The sequence below is a fragment of the Bos mutus genome, chromosome 23 (assembly GCF_027580195.1).
Source record: "Bos mutus isolate GX-2022 chromosome 23, NWIPB_WYAK_1.1, whole genome shotgun sequence".
In the NCBI taxonomy this organism is placed as follows: domain Eukaryota; kingdom Metazoa; phylum Chordata; class Mammalia; order Artiodactyla; family Bovidae; genus Bos; species Bos mutus.
Window position 1 is genome coordinate 45754911 of NC_091639.1, and position 17341 is coordinate 45772251.

Sequence of the window (17341 nt, forward strand, 5' to 3'; positions counted from 1 at the left end):
TGAAAAGACAGCCTTCAGAATGCGAGAAAATAATAGCAAAGGAAGCAACTGACAAACAATTAATCTCAAAAATATACAAACAACTCCTACAGCTCAATTCCAGAAAAACAAATGACCCAATCAAAAAATGGGCCAAAGAACTAAATAGACATTTCTCCAAAGAAGACATACAAATGGCTAACAAACACATGAAAAGATGCTCAACATCACTCATTATTAGAGAAATGCAAATCAAAACCACTTCACACCAGTGAAGACTGGTACCATTTCACACCAGTCAGAATGGCTGCAATCCAAAAGTCTACAAGCAGTAAATGCTGGAAAGGGTGTGGAGAAAAGGGAACCTTCTTACACCGTTGGTGGGAATGCAATCTAGTACAGCCACTATGGAGAACAGTGTGGAGATTCCTTAAAAAACTGGAAATAGAACTGCCTTATGATCCAGCAATCCCACTGCTTGGCATACACACTGAGGAAACCAGAAGGGAGAGACACGTGTACCCCAGTGTTTATCGCAGCACTGTTTATAATAGCCAGGACATGGAAGCAACCTAGATGTCCATTGGCAGATGAATGGATAAGAAAGCTGTGGTACATATACACAATGGAGTATTACTCAGCCATTAAAAAGAATACATTTGAATCAGTTCTAATGAGGTGGATGAAACTGGAGCCTATTATACAGAGTGAAGTAAGCCAGAAAGAAAAACACCAATACAGTATACTAACGCATATATATGGAATTTAGAAAGATGGTAACAATAATCCTGTATACGAGACAGCAAAAGAGACACTGATGTATAGAACAGTCTTTTGGACTCTGAGGGAGATGGAGAGGGTGGGAAGATTTGGGAGAATGGCATTGAAACATGTATAATATCATATATGAAACGAGTCGCCAGTCCAGGTTCGATGCACGATACTGGATGCTTGGGGCTGGTGCACTGTATGTATGTATGTATGTATGGGGAGGGAGGAGGGAGGAGGGTTCAGGATGGGGAACATGTGTATACCTGTGGTGGATTCATGTTGATATATGGCAAAACCAATACAATATTGTAAAGTTAAAAAATAAAATTAAATTAAATTAAAAAAATTAAAATGAATTTAAAAAAGTGTAAAGGGGGCAGAAAAGAACAAAAAATAGAGTTTTGAAGTTATTAAAATAGATTGATATAACTATATGATGTTTTCTATATCAGAGGAAACTAGCGTGCTACAGTCCATAGGGTTGCAAAGAGTCAGAAATGACTGAGTAGGCATGCCTGTGTCACATAGTAACCCCAAAAAACCTATAGAAAACATACAAAAGTAAATTAAAAAGGAATTTGCATGTCACTACAAAAATCAATAAAACACAAAAGAAAATAGGAAGAGAGAAAAGAGGAACTAAAAAAAGGTCAGAAAAAAAATTATAAATGACTATATTAAATCATTCCCTATCAGTAGTTACTTCAGATGTGAATTAATTAAAATCCTCAATAAAAGGCATAGAGTAGCTAAATGGATTTTAAAAAATACTATTCATGCTGTCTACGAGAAATTTACTTTAGAATTAAGGACACACATAGGATAAAAGTAAAGGGGTAAAGGGATGGAAAAAAGATACTCCATACAAAAGTTTACCAAAGAGAACAAAAATGGTGACAAATGGACTTTAAGTCAAAAATCTCTCAAAAGAGACAAGGAAGGACAGTGTGTGTGTGTGTGTGTGTGTGTGTGTGTGTGTGTGTATATATATATGTTTTACTGGCAAATTAACCAATTTATATATATTTTGGTTAATTTGCCAGTAAAACATACAAATTATAAATATATATGCAATCAACATTACAGCACCCAAATATATGATGCAAACATTGACAAAACTGACAGCAACCCAATAACAGTAAGGGATTTCAATGTTCCAGTAAATAATGAATAGAATATTCAGCAGAGAAGGCAATGGCACCCCACTCCAGTACTCTTGCCTGGAAAATCCCACGGATGCAGGAGCCTGGTAGGCTACAGTCCATGGGGTCGCGAAGAGTCGGACACGACTGAGCGACTTCACTTAACTCTTCACTTTCAAGCACTGGAGAAGTAAACAGCAACCCACTCCAGTGTTCTTGCCTGGAGAATCCCAGGGACAGGGGAGCCTGGTGGGCTGCCGTCTTATGGGGTCACACAGAGTCAGACACGACTGAAGCGACTTAGCAGCAGCAGCAGCAGCAGAATATTCAGACGGAAGGTCAACAAAAGAACAACATTCTAGGCCAAATGAATCTAATAGACATATATAGAACACACTGCCTACCCCCATCATGGCCACAGCAGCAGAATACACGTTCTTCTCAAGTACAGATGAAACAGTCTCCAGGATAGGTAATACATTAGCTTAAAAATAAATAAATAAATAAGCCTTAACAAATTTAAGAAGATTGAAATCATACCAGGTATATTTTCCAACCACAACTGAATGATATTAAAATAATTTTATTTTAATATTTTTCATTAATATGCCAGGAGGAAAACTGGAAAATTCACAAATACATGGAAATTAATACACTCTTGAACAATCCTTAAGTCAAATAAGGATTTGACTTATTTGACAGAAGATATCTTATACAAACAAACCATAAGATACTACATACCAAAACATATGGGATGCAGCAAAAGCAGGACTCAGAAGGACATTCATAGCAATAAAAATAATAAAGACCTAAATAAACAGTCTACCTTTACAAGTCAAAGAACTAAAAAAGGACAAACTAAGCCCAAGTTGAAAGAAATACTCTCTGATAAATAAAGAAATAATTTTTCATCACTTTTAGGTGGTCTTGAAATAAGGAACATATTGAACAATACATCTTCAAGGAAACAGTAGATTCATGAATATGAAATAATCTATGCGGGAACAAAGAGTTGGATAATATTTTGTTCATCCTGGATCAACAACAGTAGAATATAAAAGGGAACAACCCTATATGCTAAACACCACAAAATAGAAGTTAACTGTCAAAAAAAAGGTGAGTTAGTCAAATAATCTAACATATATAATGTTAATTATATAATATATATAATTTGAGGCTGCTGCAATATAGCAGTGCATTAATTTAGTGCATTAATCACACTGTGTAATACAGTATGAAATGTCAAGTGCAAAAAAACTCATATCTTCCACAAGTACGACTTCAAAATGTACATTTTAAAAGATGTCTATTGTACAGTGAATATGTGAACTGAATAGACACAGACATTACTTACATTCTTTTTCTGAGTGTGGATGAAGAAATATTTGGCAAGATTTCAAATTTGATTTTTTTTTTACAGATCAGACATTTTAGCTGAAAGAAGCTTTACCCCTTTACACACAGCTACTCTTTCATGTGTATTTTTAAAAATTTAAATACAGAGAATGCTTTTATGAAAATACAGATCTTCAGGAAAAGTCTATGAAGCAAATACTTAACAGACATATTTAATCAAATTTATATTTTAGGATTAAAATGAATGGTAAGCGTAATTTTACCATGGAAAGTTTATTTTAATAATGAAATATACCTAACTTCCAGAGAAGGCAATGGCACCCCACTCCAGTACTCTTGCCTGGAACATACCATGGATGGAGGAGCCTGGTAGGCTGCAGTCCATGGGGTCACAAAGAGTCGGACACGACTGAGCGACTTCACTTTCACTTTTCACTTTCCTGCATTGGAGAAGGAAATGGCAACCCACTCCAGTGTTCTTGCCTGGAGAATCCCAGGGACGGGGAAGCCTGGTGGGCTGCTGTCTCAGGGGTCGCATAGAGTCGGACACGACTGAAGCGACTTAGCAGCAGCAGCAGCAGCATACCTAACTTCAAAGTGAAAGATTTCTAACTAATCCAATAACACATTAAAAATCCAAATTCCTTTGACCTGTTCAACACAATAAAAGTCAACACAGTCTTACTGTTAGAGACTCATAAAAGAATAACTGTACTGAGCATTTGTATTTACTTATTAGTACCTTTTTAAAAGTTTTATTATAGAAAAACTTAATTTTCTATGCTGTTTGTTTTGTAGTGGTTTCTTAAAATAGTAGATAATCTAAAAAGCTTTGAAGTGTTTTTCTTTACCACAGTCCCCTCAAATACAAAGAAAATAAAGAAATTAAGTTGTTTTCTAAGTCAACAATCATGTAGAAATTTTTCTATCAAAAGTGAACCAAACAATTTTTGGATTTTTTGGTAGGTAAACTGGGAAAAAACATTTCCATTTGCATGAATATGATTTTAGGTAGATGGCACATTAAATGTCTATAATATTAAAAATAAATGATATGAATAAATTATTCTCCCCCAAATAACGTAAACACAAGCATGTCTGTACTCTAACAGGTTTAATATTTACAAAAATTGGAACTTTCCTATATTTTATGGGATGATGTAAACTTAATAAACTCCAGTATTTAATGGAATGATGTAAACATAATTAATAGACTAGCAAGCACTATATTTTCAAAGGTTTCCTCATTGCTGGTGGGAGTTTGTTTTTCTCAAGTGAAATTTTTAAGACTCTTCAAAAGTTTTAAAAATGTTAGTAATTTGATATTTGTTTTCTGTTTTCTTTAATTCCCATTCACAATTAGGTACAGGAATATTCAGTTATTTGTATTAGAAAAACTTAGGAATAAACCAACTATACAAAAATGGAGAAAATTTAAATAATCTTAAAAGATTGTATGCTATAATATTAATAGTTTAAAATCATACATATAGTAACATAGTATAAATAATATGAAAAGAGAGTATGAAATTACTTATACAATATTATCCTTATTTAGGCAGTCTTTCCAGGTGGCTCAGACAATAAAGAATTCATTTGCAATGCAGGAAACTTGGGTTCGATCCTTGGATTGGGAAGATTTCCTGGAGAAGGGCATGGCTACCCATTCTAAAATTTTGCCTGGAGAATCCCATGGACCAAGGAGCCTGGCAGGCTACAGTCCATGGGATCACAAACAGTCAGACACAACTGAATAAGCGTGCACACACACACCACACATCCTTATTCAGGCACATGAATAAACTCTCAAACACTCTGAAATCAAAAAAGACTAGAATGGAAAAGGCAGAAACCTTGCTAACAGGAGTGATATAATCATACATGATTTACATATATTTTCATTCTTTATGTATCTTAACTTTATCTAACCTCCACAATAAACACATTGTATCTGAAAGAAAGACACACACACACACAAAAATCACAAAATATTATATCCTCCAACTGTAGATTTTACAAGAAAGCAATTGTTTCCAAAAACAAAATTTATCCAGAATAACTCTAACATAGAAATGTGTGCTCACTTCAGTTCTGACTTAACTCATCTGACATTGAATATAACCATCTCCCCCACTGTTAATGAACAGGTTATACAAAACTGTAAGAGACTGTCATTCTTACTTGTTTCCACATTATATTAAGGCTTACCTTCACAAAGTTTCTGCTTCATCACCTCCCTTATTTTGGATATTACAATGTAGTCTTCCACATAAAACACATAGGTGGATGAAGGCTTGTTGGCAATAGCTCTAAGTTCTGCCTCTTCTGTTTCTGACCCAACACCAATGGCGAACAACGTTATTCTACTGTCTCTTGCTGCTTCTGCAGCATCCTTGACTTCATCTTGGGATTTCCCATCCGTAAGGACTACTGCGATCTTAGTCAGAAACCGTGCGGACTTGGCAAAAAGGTAATCAAGGGCAAACTGGATGGCCTTTCCAGTCCGTGTGTTTCCTCCCAAGTAATGTATTGACTCCATGGCTGCCATCAAGTTCTCTCCCGATTCATGGCTCCCCAGGGGGATCTCCAGGACAGGGTAGTCACTGTACTGAACCACCCCAACCTGAATAAACTTCGGTCCTATGTCAAAGTTCTTTGTGATATTGACAAGCCACTTTTTCACTATTTCAAAATTTTCTGGGCCAACACTGTAAGAGCCATCCAAGATGAAAACTAAATCTGTCGGAGCAGTACGACAACCTAAGCGAGAAAGAAAATCATCAGAGTACATGTGTTACAGAAAAAACGGAAAGAGGAAGGTTTCAAATGCATGAATTTTTCATTAACCAGATTGGGGAATCCTTTCACAATGTATGTATATAAAGTCACCACAGTGTATACCTTAAATATCGTACAGTTTTACATATGAATTATATTGAATACCTCAATAAAGCTGAAAATTTTTAAAGTAAAAGATACAGTAAGCAGTTTATAAGAGTTTTGTGAAGATTAATATGACACACTGCTTAACTCATGAAAATTCTTTATAAATGAGGGCTATGACTTTTGTTGATATTTTTGAATTATCTTATTTTAAGGATTAATGAATGAATCAGCTTTAAAATCAGACATTAAAAAATGGATGCTTGCATTGTTGGTGGGAATGTAAATTGATATAGCCCAGTATGGAGAATAGTATGGAGATTCTTTAAAAAACTAGGAATAAAACTACCATGTAACCCAACAATCACACTATTGGGCATATACTCTGAGGAAACCATAACTGAAAGAGACACATGTACCCCAGTGTTCATTGCAGCACTGTTTACAATAGCTAAGACATGGAAGCAGCCTAGATGTCCATTGACAGATGAATGGATAAAGAAGTTGTGGCACATATACACAATGGAGTATTACTCAGTCATGTAAAGGAACACACTTGAGTTAGTTCTAATGAGTTGGATGAACCTGGAGTGAAGTCAGAAAGAGAAACACAAATCTCCTATATTAATGCATATGTATGGGATCTAGAAAGATGGTGCTGATGACCCAGTTTGCAGGACAGCACTGGAGACTGACCTGGAGGGCTTCCCCGGAGGCTCAGGTGGTAAAGATCTGACCTCAATGCTGGAGACCTGGCTTTGATCCCTGGGTTGGGAGGATCCCCTGGAGAAGGGAAAGGCTACCCACTCCAGTGTTCTTGCCTGGAGAATCCCATGGACAGAGGAGCCTGGCAGGGAGTCCATGGAGTCACAAAGAGTCGGACACGACTGAGCGACTTGCACTTTCATTTTCAGTGCAGACATAGAGAACAGACTTGTAGACACAGTGGAGGAAGGAAAGACTGGGACAGACTGAGAGAATGGCATCAGAACATATGTACATTTACAATGTGTATACATTCACGTTTACAATTACCATATGTCAAACAGATAACCAGTGGGGATTTGCTGTATGAGGCAGGGAGCTCAAACCTGGTGACCTATGACAACCTAGAGGGGTGGGATGGGATGGGAGTTGGCAGGAAGGTTCAAGAGGGAGGGGTAACATGCATACCTACAACTGACTCATATGGATGTATGGCAGAAACCAACACAACATTGTAAAGCAATTACCCTCCACTTAAAATAAATAAATTTTTTAAAATGATAAATAAAAAACAAAAAATGGGTGCTACATATGAATATGACATCTAGATATCTCTTTGAAGGGGCAGGTATTGTTATAGAGCAACATTTTATTCTATTTCTCAAGACAATAAATCAAACCACAAAATTTTTTAATAAATAAATGCATCATTTTCAGCTATACACTAACATCATTATCAATGAAATATGTTTCAGTTCAGTTCAGTCGCTCAGTCATGTCCGACTCTTTGCGACTCCATGAATCACAGCACGCCAGGCCTCCCTATCCATCACCAACTCCTGGAGTTTACTCAGATTCACGTCCATCGAGTCAGTGATGCCATCCAGCCATCTCATCCTCTGTCGCCCCCTTCTCCTCCTGCCCCCAATCCCTCCCAGCATCAGACTCTTTTCCAATGAGTCAACTCTTCGCATGAGGTGGCCAAAGTACTGGAGTTTCAGTTTCAGCATCATTCCTTCCAAAGAAATCCCAGGGCTGATCTCCTTCAGAATGGACTGGCTGTATCTCCTTGCAGTCCAAGGGACTCTCAAGAGTCTTCTCCAACACCACAGTTCAAAAGCATCAATTCTTCGGTGCTCAGCTTTCTTCACAGTCCAACTCTCACATCCATACACGACCACTGGCAAAACAATAGCCTTGACTAGCCGGACCTTTGTTGGCAAAGTAATGTCTCTGCTTTTCAATATGCTATCTAGGTTGGTCATAACTTTTCTTCAAGGAGTAACCATCTTTTAATTTCATGGCTGCAGTCACAATCTGCAGTAATTTGGGAGCCCCTAAAAATAAAGTCTGACACTGTTTCCACTATTTCCCCATCTATTTTCCATGAAGTGATGGGACCAGATGCCATGATCTTTGTTTTCTGAATGTTGAGCTTTAAGCCAACTTTTTCACTCTCCACTTTCACTTTCATCAGGAGGCTTTTTAGTTCCTCTTCACTTTCTGCCATAAGGGTGGTGTCATCTGCATATCTGAGGTTATTGAGATTTCTCCCGGCAATCTTGATTCCAGGGCATGCTTCTTCCAGTCCAGCGTTTCTCATGATGTACCCTGCATAGAAGTTAAATAAGCAGGGTGACAATATACAGCCTTGATGTACTCCTTTTCCTATTTGGAAGCATTCTGTTGTTCCATGTCCAGTTCTAACTGTTGCTTCCTGACCTGCACACAGACTTCTCAAGAGGCAGGTCAGGTGGTCTGGTATTCCCATCTCTTTCAGAATTTTCCACAGTTTATTGTGATCCACACAGTCAAAGGCTTTGGCATAGTCAATAAAGCAGAAATAGATGTTTTTCTGGAACTGTCTTGCTTTTTCCATGATCCAGCGGATATTGGCAATTTGATCTCTGGTTCCTCTGCCTTTTCTAAAACCAGCCTGAACATCTGGAAGTTCACAGTTCACGAATTGCTGAAGCCTGGCTTGGAGAATTTTGAACATTACTTTACTAGCATGTGAGATGAGTGCAATTGAGCGGTAGTTAGAGCCTTCTTTGGCATTGCCTTTCTTTGGGATTGAAATGAAAACTGACCTTGTCCAGTCCTGTGGCCACTGCTGAGTTTTCCAAAATTTGCTGGCAGATTGAGTGCAACACTTTCACAGAATCATCTTTCAGGATTTGAAATAGCTCAACTGGAATTCCATCACCTCCACTAGCTTTGTTCGTAGTGATGCTTTCTAAGGCCCACTTGACTTCACATTCCAGGATATCTGGCTCTAGGTGAGTGATCACACCATCGTGATTATCTGGGGCGTGAAGATCTTTTTTGTATTTTTGGATCTTCTGTGTATTCTTGCCACCTCTTCTTAATGTCTTTTGCTTCTGTTAGGTCCATATCATTTCTGCCCTTTATCAAGCCCATCTTTGCATGAAATGTTCCCTTGGTATCTCTAATTTTCTTGAAGAGATCTCTAGTCTTTCCCATTCGTTGTTTTCCTCTAGTTTTTTGCATTGATCGCTGAGGAAGGCTTTCTTATCTCTTCTTGCTATTCTTTGGAACTCTGCATTCAGATGCTTATATCTTTCCTTTTCTCCTTTGCTTTTCGCTTCTCTTCTTTTCACAGCTATTTGTAAAGCCTCCCCAGAAAGCCATTTTGCTTTTTTGCATTTCTTTTCCATGGGGATGGTCTTGATCCCTGTCTCCTGTACAATGTCATGAACCTCAGTCCATAGTTCATCAGGCACTCTATCTATCAGATCTAGGCCCTTAAATCTATTTCTCACTTCCACTGTATAATCATAAGGGATTTGATTTAGGCCATGCCTGAATGGTCTAGTGGTTTTCCCTACTTTCTTCAATTTCAGTCTGAATTTGGCAATAAGGAGTTCATGATCTGAGCCACAGTCAGCTCCCAGTCTTGTTTTTGTTGACTGTATAGAGTTTCTCCATCTTTGGCTGCAAAGAATATAATCAATCTGATTTCGGTGTTGACCATCTGGTGATGTCCATGTGTAGAGTCTTCTCTTGTGTTGTTGGAAGAGGGTGTTTGCTATGACCAGTGCATTTTCTTGGCAAAACTCTATTAGTCTTTGCCCTGCTTCATTCCGTAGTCCAAGGCCAAATTTGCCTGTTACTCCAGGTGTTTCTTGACTTCCTACTTTTGCATTCCAGTCCCCTATAATGAAAAGGACATCTTTTTTGGGTGTTAGTTCTAAAAGGTCTTGTAGGTCTTTATAGAACCGTTCAACTTCAGCTTCTTCAGCGTTACAGGTTGGGGCATAGACTTGGATTATTGTGCTGTTGAATGGTTTACCTTGGAAACGAACAGAGATCATTCTGTCGTTTTTGAGATTGCATCCAAGTACTGCATTTTGAACTCTTTTGTTGACCATGATGGCTACTCCATTTCTTCTGAGGGATTCCTGTCCACAGTAGTAGATATAATGGTCATCTGAGTTAAATTCACCCATAAATGTTAATCTGAAATATTTATAAAAATACATATAAACCAATGAATAGGGGAAAGAAACTAAAAACAAACTTTCTGCCAACTTCAGGACTCAACTAGCCAGCAAAGGCACACACATTCTGGATATAGTTGAGAAAATTTATATGAACCAAGATCATGAAAGCAGTCATTTGTGTGCTACACGCAGCATGCACGTTTAAAGGCCTGATCATTCATCTTCAGCCACTTATGTAGTAAAACATTCCTCGTGTGAAGTGAATCTAGTGCAAAGGGATAAAGCCATTCCTTTCTCCATAAAACTAAAGACTTATTAAGATCCCAGGAATCATGTGAAATCAGCACATCTTTGAGTTCTACCACAAAAAAAGACTATCTGTGGCACAACTTATATCCAGATGTACACACGTGAAAAGAACCAAAAACAAAAACTTTCTTAACTCTCTTTTCCACAGTACACAACACACTTCTAACCCTATTTCATTCTTTCAGTGTGTTTATAGTGAATACCTGCTCTCTAAGGACTGGCTTCAAACACAGGTGAGATATCTCTAAAAGCTCCCAGCCTAGTAAGACAGACAACGGGCTAGTTAGAGAAAGTAAAAGAATTATGAGAACATACAGGAGGAGGTGGCAACCTAACTGTGGAAAGTCAGGGGTTGTTCTGTGGGAAAGCAGACAGGCAACCTGAGATCAGAAAGCAGAGTTTTATCCAGGTCAAGAGGAGGGCATTCTACTCAGAAGGAAAGCAAGTGCAAAGTTCAGGAGGTGAGAGACAGACCCAGCGCCGTAGACGCGCTGGTTTGTCCGGGTGATTCTGTGGTCGACAGACAGTACAGGGCAGAAGAGCAGCACTTGCTGCCTGCTTCTCTCACTTTTGCACTTAAGGCAGCAAAAATATTATTGCTCATGGCCCACAGGACAAGGATACCATGCCCTTGGAGGGGATGATTTGGAAGAGGAGGAGGTGAGTCGAGGTAGTGGGATACAAATTTTAAGTCGTGTGATTTTACTCAGATGAGGTGGTGTCGCCATGCAGAGGGGTGTGAAGGACACTCTTTCAGTAACCTCTGTCATGGGGACTGTCACCAGACTTCAGGGCAGGTACTGCAGAAATGGGATTCTGCCCAGAGACAAACTGTCCAACCCAAGGGAACTCAGCTCTCCTGATATCTTTGGAAGCTGGGTGAGGATGACAGGGTTACACTTTTATCGGTGTTTTGAGGGAGAGACAGGACAGGAAGGCTGTGTTTGCTGGCTCTTCGAGGTTGCCCTTCTTTGATGCTCTGAAGCTCGTTGTGCCTGGAACTGTGAGTATTTGTGTACCACTTGATTCAGTGGTCATAAACTTGTACAGGGTTATTCTTGGCCCTTTCTGCTCCAGTCCAGAGCCATGGGGCCTATATTTCATAGCTGCAAGATTACCCAAGAGGACGGACACAAAAGCAAGCACTGCCATTTATAAACCCCAGATGAAATAGCACTCTGAGAGATGCCCTTGTGAGAGAGCCTGGATCACCAGCATCACAGGAAAGGAATGCACTGAAGACAAAAGTGTGGGTGTCAGTCGCCCAGTCGCGTCTGACTCTGCGACCCCATGGACTGTAGCCCCCCAGGCTCCCCTGTCCATGGACTTCTTCAGGCAAGAATACTGCAGCGGGTTGCCATTTCCTTCTCCAGGGGATCTTCCTGACCCAGGGATTGAGCCCGGATTTCCTGCATAGCAGGCAGATTCTTTACCGTCTGAGCCCCCGGGGAAGCCCACTGAAGATGAAAAGCAGGGTTCAAATATGAGCTGCAGCTCTAAGCAGAGGTATGACACTGTGCAAAGCCCGTGCTGTTTATTAATTTCTTTTCCCACTCAAAATACAAAGGGTGTCTACCTCATGGAATGCTTTGGTGGAGTGAACTATGAAAGTGTTATGCAAACATTAAATATTATTGTTTTAATAAATGTTAAGTCAAGTTGAATCAAGTTGCCAAACCTGTTTTCTACTGTTAGAGGAACATTAATTCATTTATAATAGAGAGTTTATATTTATGAGTTTTAAAATATGAATATAAATACACTTTTTAAAAATTTTTATTTATTTATTTTAGTTGGAGGACAATCACTTCACAACACTGTGGTGACCCCTGCCACACACTGACTCAAATCAGCTATGGGAGCACATGCACCTCCCCCCCCAACCTGGACCCCCTCCCACTGCCCTCCCCACCCCATCCCTCTGGCTTGTCCCAAAGCACTGGCTTTGAGTGCCCTGCTTCAGACATCCAACTTGCACTGATCATCTATTTTACATATGGTAATATACATGTTTCAATGCTATTCTCACATATCTTTCCACCCTCACCTTCTCCCAGATAATCCAGGAGTCTGTTCTTTACATCTGTGTCTCTTTTGCTCCCTTGCGTATAGGATCATTGTCACTGTCTTTCTAAATTCCATATATATGTGTTAATATACTGTATTGGTGTTTCTCTTTCTGACTTACTTCACTCTGTATAATGGACTCCAGTTTCATCCACTTCATTAGAACTGACTCAAATGGGTTCTTTTTTATAGCTGAGTAATATTCCATTGTGTATATGTACCACAACTTCTTTATACATTCATCTGCCGCCAGACATCTAGGTTGCTTCCATGTCCTAGTTACTGTAAACAGTGCTGCAATGAACATTGGGGTATATGTGTCTCTTTCAATTCTGGTTTCCTCAGTGTGTATGCTAGGATGTCTGTAAAGATGACCTGGATAGCAGAACTACAATTAGCAGCCTTTGGGATGTCCCTAGTGGTGCAGTGGTTAAGACTCCACCTCCCACTGCAGGGGAGCAGATTCAGTCTCTTGTCAGGGAACTAAGATTCCGCATGCCCCAAGGTGTGGTCAACAAACAAACAAAACCCAGCTTTCCTTCTCCCATGCAAGCTTTCCTACAGGCAATCAGAATAAGAGTCAACACACTGAGCTGTCACTAGGCTGAGTCATTTATATGCCTGTGTTATTTACATAGATTATCTTGTTATCTCTATGAGATAAGTTCACAGGATGGTCCTGATAATGAATCCTGTGAGTAGGTACTTTATTTCCGTATCATGAAGATTACATAAATGACTGAACAAGGGTGGGTTAATATTACCATAGAATTTTCTTAAAATGACTTCTGATAGCTTTTCCTCCCAGTTAATGTGTAACATGGCAATTCATTTATTTCAGGCAATCACAGCATCAAAGACAGAAAGAAGAAGATCCTTAAAGCCAATACTTGGACTCCTTTTATTTCATTTCCCCAATCAATGTGTTGATAAAAAAAAAAAAAAAGACAATGCTAATAATTCTTACTTGATCTTATTTCTCCATCTTCAGCTAATACAGAATTCTGAAGAAGCAGGATCGAAATTATCCAAAGAAATGTAATATGGTGAGCCATGTTTCTGTTTTTGCTTTAGGACTCCTAAAAAAGAAATAAAGAAGAAAAAAAAAGAAAGTTAAATATATTAGAAAAATAAAGACAAATACCTAACAATTATAAGTTTGAATTTGGAAACTTCAATATTAGTTACAGCCCAGTTAATTTTTACTAATCTTGGAATTAACTTATGTGTCCAAATAGCCACATTTCAACTACATTAATGAAAGACAATGAATCAGAGCAGAGGAAGACCATGATAAATTTTTTCATTCATAATCATCTTGGAAAAGCAAAAACTTCTCTAAAACTTTAAGCTTTGCTCAAAATACTTACTAGAATCCCCTTTTAAACACAGTCTGTAGAGCCCTATCATGTTCTTTCTATTATCTCAGGGGCAACACATAAGTCAGTTCAGTTCAGTTCAGTCGCTCAGTCATGTCCGACTCTGCGACCCCATGAACCGCAGCACGCCAGGCCTCCCTGTCAATCACCAACTCCCGGAGTTCACCCAAACTCATGTCCATCGAGTTGGTGATGCCATCCAGCCTTCTCATCCTCTGTCGTCCCCTTCTCCTCCTGCCCCCAATCCCTCCCAGCTTTAGGGTCTTTTCCAATGAGTCATCTCTTCACATCAGGTGGCCAAAGTATTGGAGTTTCAGCTTCAGCATCAGTCCTTCCAATGATCTCCTTTAGGATGGACTGGTTGGATCTCCTTGCAGTCCAAGGGACTCTCAAGGGCAACACATACCCTTCTTTTAAATGTGGATTTGCATTTAAGAAACACCCAAAGCATATCTGGTTAAAAAAAAAAAAAAAAAGTCTATATGATAAAACTGAATGATGGGATTTCATTCTTTAATGGCTGTAATGATTATAAACATTAAGATCTATTTTATTTAACTCATCAACACTCAGCTATGTGACTTTAGCATGTTTTCTAAGTTAGTCCCGAGACTTCACTCCTGGTTAAAGTGTGTATCGTTGCCAAAGACTGTCACTCCCAACAATGAGACCATGCCAGATAAACTATAGCCTTTTAAAACCCAGCAGAAAAGACAGGGTTTATAGAAACCTAAAGGAGCTGAATTCCAAAAGTTATTAATAGGACAGAAAAGATTCAGGGCTCCTTTCATTACAGGAGGGGGAAGAATTTGCCACAGTATAGAAGAAACCAAAGTTGGTGTGACAAACTAGAATTCTGAGAGGGCCCAGCCACAGAGCAAGGATGGGTTAATATCAGTCAGCAATTTTCCCCAGGAGCCTTATCTGGGTACATAGAATAGACAAGTAATACAGAGAAAATTGAGAGCAGGATAAAACAATCTAGAGAGATTCTTTCCCTCTCTCTCCTTCTCCAGGTACCCAGGGAATTCCTCAAATACAAATCCTTATCTTGCTGAAGGTTAGGGGAGAAGCAACAGAACTGAGAAAAGCCCTTCCAAGGCACACTGGGCCTTCACTACAGTGGAGAGACACATCTCAAAAAGCAGAAAGGCAAAGAAGGGACGAGAGAAAAGAACCCAAATACAAAAAGTGGAAACTATACTGACACACTGAGAGAAATCTTAAAAGTCTCTTCCAAGATATGAGAAGAAACAAGAAAATTTTACTCTGATCAGGAGAAAAACACTCAACATAAGCAGATGCAGAGATAAAGAAGGCTGAGCACCAAAGAATTGATGTTTTTGAACTGTGGTATTGAAGAAGATTCTTGAGAGTACCTAGGATTGCAAAAAATCAAACCAAACAATCCTGAAGGTAATCAATTCTGAATATTCATTGGTGGGACTGATGCTGAGGCTGAAGCTCCAATACTTTGACCACATGATTAGCAGAGCTGACTCATAGGAAAAGACCCTGATTCTGGGAAAGATTGAAGGCGGGAGGAGAAGGGGATGACAGAAGATGAGATGGTTGGATGGCATCATCATCTCAATGGAGATGAGTTTGAGCAAGCTCCGGGAGATAGTGAAGAACAGGGAAGCCTGGCCTGCTGCAGTCCATGGAGTCCCAAAGAGTTGGGCACAACTGAGCAACTGAACAACAAGAAATGATCACAATATCAGAAGTGCCAAGCAGGGTTTATAAAATGACAATGATAAACATGTTAAAGGCTCTAATGAGTAAGATGGACAACGATATGCAAAAACAGGAAATTTCAAAAGAGGGATACAAACTATTAAAGATGTGAATGAGATGCTTGCAGTGCAAATACATATTTAAAAAGAACTAATATTTAAAAAGAACTATATATTTTAATGGAACTTTTGCATATATCAAAAGAAAAGATCAGTAAGCTTGAAGATAAATCAATAGAAATTAACCAAATTAAACTCAAAGCTGTGGGGAGATGAGTGAGTCATGCAAGCAACAGAGCTTCTGAACTCTGTGGGACAGTGTCAAGTGGTCTTCACTTATTAATAGCACACAGGTAATTAGCTTCTCAAATGGAAAGGAGAAAGTGAATTAAGAAATATTTTTAAATACAACAGCCAAGAATTTTTCAATTGACAAACCTTGCCACCAATCAGATCAAACAAACCCCAAACAAAATACAAAGTCACACCTAGGTACATCATAATTAGTTGAAAGTTTAAGAGTAAATTCTTAAAACTAACCAGAGGACAAAATTCATGACGTACGAAGGAACAACAATAAGAATAAAAAAATAAATTTCATGGTAAAAATGGGTAATGGATCAGAAAGACATAAAATTTTAAATATGTAGATATATAATAATAAGTATATATTATAAATTATATATAAGTAATATACATATTATATATTATATATAAGTATATATTATATATAATATTATAATAAGATATATAATAAGTAGATATATAATAATAATAATAAATATGTAGATATATAATAATAAGCTAATAATAAAGCTTCAGAATACATGAAGAAAAGAGGGGGAATTTTTTTTAAATGACAAATTCATATCAAAATGTGAGATTTCAACTTTCATTTCTCAGTAATTATTGAATTAGACAAAAAAAAATTAGTAAGAGTACATGCATGCATGCTAAGTCTCTTCAGTCATGTCCAATTCTTTGCAACCCCATGAACTGTAGCCTGCCAGGCTCCTTGTTTATGGGATTCTCCAGGCAAGATACTGGAGTGTGTTACCATGCCCTCCTCCGGGGGATCTTCCCAACCCAGGGATTGAACCCACATCACTTATGTCTCCTGCGTTGGCAGGTGGGTTCTTTACCACTAGCACCACCTGGTAAGAGTGCAAAAGGTTTAAGAAACATTATCAACCAACTTCACCTAATGGACATTCAAAGAACGCTCCACCTAACAACAGTAGAATATATGTTCTTTTGTTGTACATATGAAAGTCACCAAACAGACCACATGCTGGAGAAAAAAAACAAGCCTCAAATTCCAAAGAAATGAAACCACACAAATTATGTTCTTTGACCTAAATGACATTAAATTAGAAAAAGAAGGACTTCCCTGGTGGCCTAGTGGTTAAGACCCTGACTGACAATGCAGGGGACACAGGTTCGATCCCTGGGACAGGAATATTCCATGTGCTGAGGGGTGACTAAGACAGTGGGTCACGACCCCTGAGCCCACAGGTGCAGCTACTGAAGCTCGCATGCCCTAGAGACCA

At 38.6% G+C, this 17341-nt stretch overlaps 1 protein-coding gene across 1 annotated transcript in view; it reads right to left on the minus strand.

Annotated features, from left to right (window-relative positions):
- Window positions 1–17341, minus strand: part of COL21A1 (collagen type XXI alpha 1 chain) — a 231890-nt gene that overhangs the window by 150398 nt on the left and 64151 nt on the right. The window contains exons 2-3 of the mRNA XM_070360774.1: window positions 13644–13755; window positions 5457–6008 (exon numbers count right to left, since the gene is read on the minus strand). Of these exons, the coding sequence (XP_070216875.1) occupies window positions 5457–6008; window positions 13644–13731 (640 nt within the window). The 5' untranslated portion in view covers window positions 13732–13755. The remainder of the gene's footprint in view (window positions 1–5456; window positions 6009–13643; window positions 13756–17341) is intronic.